The sequence below is a fragment of the Atta cephalotes genome (assembly GCF_000143395.1).
Source record: "Atta cephalotes unplaced genomic scaffold scaffold00011, whole genome shotgun sequence".
Classification (NCBI taxonomy): Eukaryota; Metazoa; Arthropoda; class Insecta; order Hymenoptera; family Formicidae; genus Atta; species Atta cephalotes.
In genome coordinates this window covers 969,374-974,601 of record NW_012130075.1, presented here as the reverse complement: position 1 = coordinate 974,601, position 5,228 = coordinate 969,374, and the positions used below count along the sequence as shown (strand labels likewise).

Genomic DNA, 5,228 nt, shown 5'->3' with positions numbered 1-5,228 from the left:
GTACGTACGTACCGTACCCGTAACCGTACGTACGGTACGTACGTACGTACGTACGTACGTACGTACTACTACGTACCGTTCCGTACCTACGTACTACTACTACTACTCTCTCTCTCTCTCTCTCTCTCTCTCTCTCTCTCTCTCTCTCTCTCTCTCTCTGCCTCTGCCACCACTTTTTTTCTTTCTTTTTCTCTGAGGTCTTTGGCCTAACGAAATTGCCGTAAACATTCCAGGGTGCTCCAACTTGGTATGATTAAACGATCATGCTTGACCCGAGATGTTTGGATGGATCAGGCGTGTTCTCAATATAAATATGGAAAAATCTATGAACAGTATTCCCGGTACACTCTATGTGTACACCGCCAAAGAAAGTGACAGATTACTTAGCGTGGTGAACGCGAAACTACGTTGTTGAATTAACGTTACGCCAAGTTTAGACGAGAGTATGAAGGAAAGAGATAGAGAGATTTTATGATATAAAATAGAAATTGGAGATGTCCGCTACGAAATTAAACGTCCGATTTGCGTTTTATCTTAATAGGCAAGTTGCTTAATATGCCAAATCAGTAATAGCAAGAATGACAGTGACATACGACAGACAGACTAATGTAGTTTGTGTCTCTAAACTTACATGAACAGGTCGTTAAAGCGTCATAGTTTTTCAGTGACTGTTTACTTTCTTTTGCTGGCTTGTCGGATCGACGTTTCGTGGCTAGTGAAAATCAACCGTAAAATTGTTTGCGGTCCCAATGCTTGCGCTACCGGGTCAGTTGGTCAGGCTTACTCGTCCAAAAAGTTTTGAACGCCCGGTCACCCTTTCGCGAAGAAAATATATGCTGGCGGAAGTGACACGTTAGTTAGTCATCAGCATGAAAGAAAGTTGACGAAGCCTTTATGTAGCTGGTGGAATTTCAAGCGATGCCAGATCATACGGGAGTGCGTAAGCGTGTGTGCGTGTGTGCGTAAGTGTACGCCCACGCGAAAAATTTCACTCGCGGCATAGTTCATTGTAGGAAAGTGCTTTATCTGATCGTGACAAACGTTTACTCGGGTACTTCGTACAGAAGTCTCGCGTGATCGCAAAGAAGTCATCGAAAAGATCCATGTCACCATATTATCATATGATTGTTATAGCTATAGAAATGACATCATAAAATTGGGTTTATATGAGAAGAGATTAAATGTCGTATTGTATGTGCATGAGCATATTAATTGAACACAATATAGCATGGAATAAACAGTTTGCTGAAGTATCTAAAACTTTTAAGTACATATATTATATGATTTGAAAATGTCTTACCGTGCAGAATGCTTAATATGAGCAACGCCGTAAAAAGTTTTGACATTTTAGCAACCAGTTTGAAAGCGTTTTATATAATTATTTTGATTATCCAATAAAATTAGATTTGTATCTAGTTAAATTTTTCAATATTTCAACGAAATTTTTCTTTCCGTATGAAAGGTAATTGATTCGCGAATAGTCATGTCATTGCCTCAATGAAAACGATCACACGAAAATCAATCGAATCGGAGGACGACAGGAACGGAAAAATCACTGTAAGTCACGCGGCTCGATGACCGTGATTGACCCACTTCTACAGAAAACTGACCAGTCCGCCCACGTTCCATTCGAACGTGAATTCAAGGTAGGTTCAATGCCGCTGCACGACAGAGACAGGCGAACGCTTACGCACACGCGTAGATCGGACATCGCTGTGCCGGTTACTGGTATTTGTGTTCTGATCCGTTACTCAGCTGACATAGAGGAAAATGCAACGAGCGTGAAAGAGCGGGACGAGCAAAGATATGTTGTCAGTCTATAAGAAATCAACATTCTTCACAACTAGATCGTCGTTATAAATATGCATATGCAATATAAATTTGCAATGCTGATTGTAGAAAAACTGGGAAATGTTTATAGAAAATAATTTCCTTTTATTATAAAGAATTATTACAAGGAATTCTTAAACAAGAAATATTTTTTCGAATTTAAATCGATAAATACTGTTTGTATTGTTTACGTTGAGTTTGACGTTCAAAAATATAATACAGCTCAAAGATATTAAGAGATCCGCAACGTTAAACAATGTTTTAATATTGTCTGCAATAAATGATCATCATAAGAGGCATAATTTTGAAAGAATGCGGTGAGTTTTGGTCGGTTAATTCGATTACGTTCACGATTATATCTAATTAAAATTACTTATAATCGAAGGTCGATATGCCGAAGGCACCACGCAATTTCCGTAAGATGATGTAACGGTAATTTGATTGAATTACGATCATTAAATACCGTGTATTACTGCAGAGAAACTCTCCAAACTGTATCGATGCTATCTAGAAGAAAACTATTGATACTCTTCCTGCGAATAATAGAGCGAACTAAAGTACTTACTTCCCGGTTGAAATTGAGAAACGTAGATCGGGCTGGCGATAACAATAGTATAGATCAACACATTGCCGATGATAATAGTGGACCAGGCCTGTTTTCGCCGGTTACACATCTGAAATGCAGAAAATCAAAAGAAATTAAGTTGACTTTCTAGAAAAGCTAATTTTTTTCTTCTAAGATTTTTATTTTGGAATTTTCGATTGTTATTCAGTAGATTACGGATGACGAGAATCAATACTTATGAAATATATTTTATATAATAAAATAAGAAGTCAAAAATAAGTAAAAAATTTTAAATTATGAGAAGAGTTTATTATGTTTTTGTTAGACAATGTCCCTCCGACGACTGTTTTCCCTTATTTTTCTACACTATTAAATGTATAATGTCAAATTTAATTTAATGTGAGTTGCTGGCACTGCTCCTATTTAATCAATCGCTATTTTATACTAAAACAATGGTTATATTTGGCACTATATAATTAGGTAATTTAATTTTACACTATTAATTTAAATTTAACACTATAGATTTAACAGTGTAAATCAGTATTGCGCAGGGTATGCACTCTCATTGTGATTCTCCTGTTATTTTTTTCGAAATAATCCCGTTACCTTTCTCCAAACACAATACTCTCAAACACAATATTATCGAAGAAACATTTTGACAAGATCACAGGTTTTTGCAAACCGAACCGTATATCTCATGTATGTTTTGCCTGCTTTCTTATGTGTACATAAAATAAGAAAATGTATATGTATGTTCTGTGTAGATCTGCGTGCGCACCACAAGCACATGTACGAGAGGTTATCAGACAACGGCGAAAGACGTTATAAATCGAAATATATACAAGTTGTTTGGAAAATAATGATAAATTTTTCACAGTTAGAATGGAGTAAACTGAGAAGAGAAATTCTGTATCATTTTATAATTTTAGCAATAGTTAATAAGATATTAACTATTATATGTTAAAAATATTGCTAAAAATTGTCGAAAATTGGTCTTCAATAATTTTTTAAATACTGTCAACTTTACAGAAAAACTGTGAGAGATAAAAATTATTTATTTTCTTTTCATAGAACTCTAAGAATTTTTTCAGTATTTTTTATCAACTTTTTAGAACTATTTTCTTAATTTTAGCAATATGAGTACAGTATTAAAAAATTCTGAAAAATTTCTGAAAAAATTCTCAAAACTTTATGAGAAGAAAATAAACAATTTTTGTTTATTGCAATTTTTCTGTAAAATTGATAGTATTTGAGTAAAAAATTATTAAAGACCGATTTCCGACAATCTTTAGCAATTAATATTTTATTAACTATTGCTAAAATCGTAAAATGATAAAGGGATTTTCTTCTTAGTTTAGTTTACCATTCTACCCTATGCGAAAGATTTATCATTATTTTTCAAATCTATATATATGTAATCTGTATATATGTGTATGTATCTCGAAGTGAAAAGTGATTCTGTAAATATTAGGTGTAAAAAGAAATCCATTATTTTTGCATGAAATTGAATGGAAAAATAATGGATTTCTTTTTACTACAACTAATATATACGTGAATGTTAAAAGTATTCAAGTACAGAAAAAATATATTTTAAAGAAATTTATTTTATATTTAATTTATTTTATTTCTTATTCTCTACACATGAACATTAATTAGTAATTTATTAATAATGAATATAATGTACTAATTATAATTACAATTAGGTCCAATAGTTACATTACAAAATGTTAAATTATTATTCAAATTAAAAGAAACACGAATACTTTTGTACAATTAAATAATATAATTCTTCATATTAAAATAATATTTGGTTTATATATTTTTTTCTGTTTTTAATAATTTTAAGAAACATACTATCTAATTGTAATTAAATTTTAATTAACATTTATTTTTTTAATAAACAACGAATATTTTATAAAAATCTCCTATGCGCATACTTTTTGCACATATTATAATTTATATGGATAATGTCAATGCATTCGCCATATTATTATTGCTATTTATATTTCTTTGGTGCTTTTTTGATTATTAGTTTTTCGCAAAATAGCAAGAAAAACAAAGTTTCTCAAGATTCCAATCCCTCAATGATCTGCTCTTACACGAACGTAATTAATAATTCACCCAAAACTTACAAAATAAATCCGTTTACAGGTAATTAATTTAGACAATGCGACTGTGACATTCGCGACGTGACGATTAATCTGGGAAGGTTCGCACGAAGAACAAACGGAGTGAAGAAGAGAAGATTGTCTGTCTGGATGTAATTACATGATGTAATAGCATTTAATTATAGAGAGACATCAGTATGCTCGCGTGTCTACGCTTTAACATAGGTCTTAACAGCGGTGCGATTCGTAGACGACTCGTTTCAATTCGGCCGGATGCTGCTTAGTCGAGCCAGTGTGTCATTTACATCTCTTATAATTACGGCGATAATTTCAGTACGTATTAATGCCCTCGACTTCAGAAGGATATTAAAACACTTGATAGATCATCGTCTCATTATCCTGAAGGATGTAGCTCATTTATCTTTCACGATAAAAAGAACAAATTAATGGTAACATAAATGGTTCGATGGGATTACACGATATAGGCACCAAGTCAAGTATAATATGCTTCTATGATGCAGAACTAAACACAAATATTATATATCATTAATTATGATTATTTGATGATTAAACACGATTTTTTTTGTAACGGCATATTCATATTCTGTGCTTGCTATCTCCAAAGTGGTAAAAACTGTTAACGAATAAATGATAAGGCAGAACCAATTGCTCATCGTACATGAAATTATATTCTGGATCAATAATTCAGCCTCTCTCTCTCTCTC

General features: G+C 32.7%; 1 protein-coding gene across 1 annotated transcript in view; it reads right to left on the bottom strand.

The window, feature by feature from the left end:
• LOC105627935 (serine proteinase stubble) overlaps positions 1-2,504 on the bottom strand; it is a 14,461-nt gene extending 11,957 nt beyond the window's left edge. The window contains exon 1 of the mRNA XM_012209207.1: positions 2,396-2,504. Within this exon, the coding sequence (XP_012064597.1) occupies positions 2,396-2,504 (109 nt within the window). The remainder of the gene's footprint in view (positions 1-2,395) is intronic.
• Between the last annotated feature and the right edge of the window lie 2,724 nt (positions 2,505-5,228).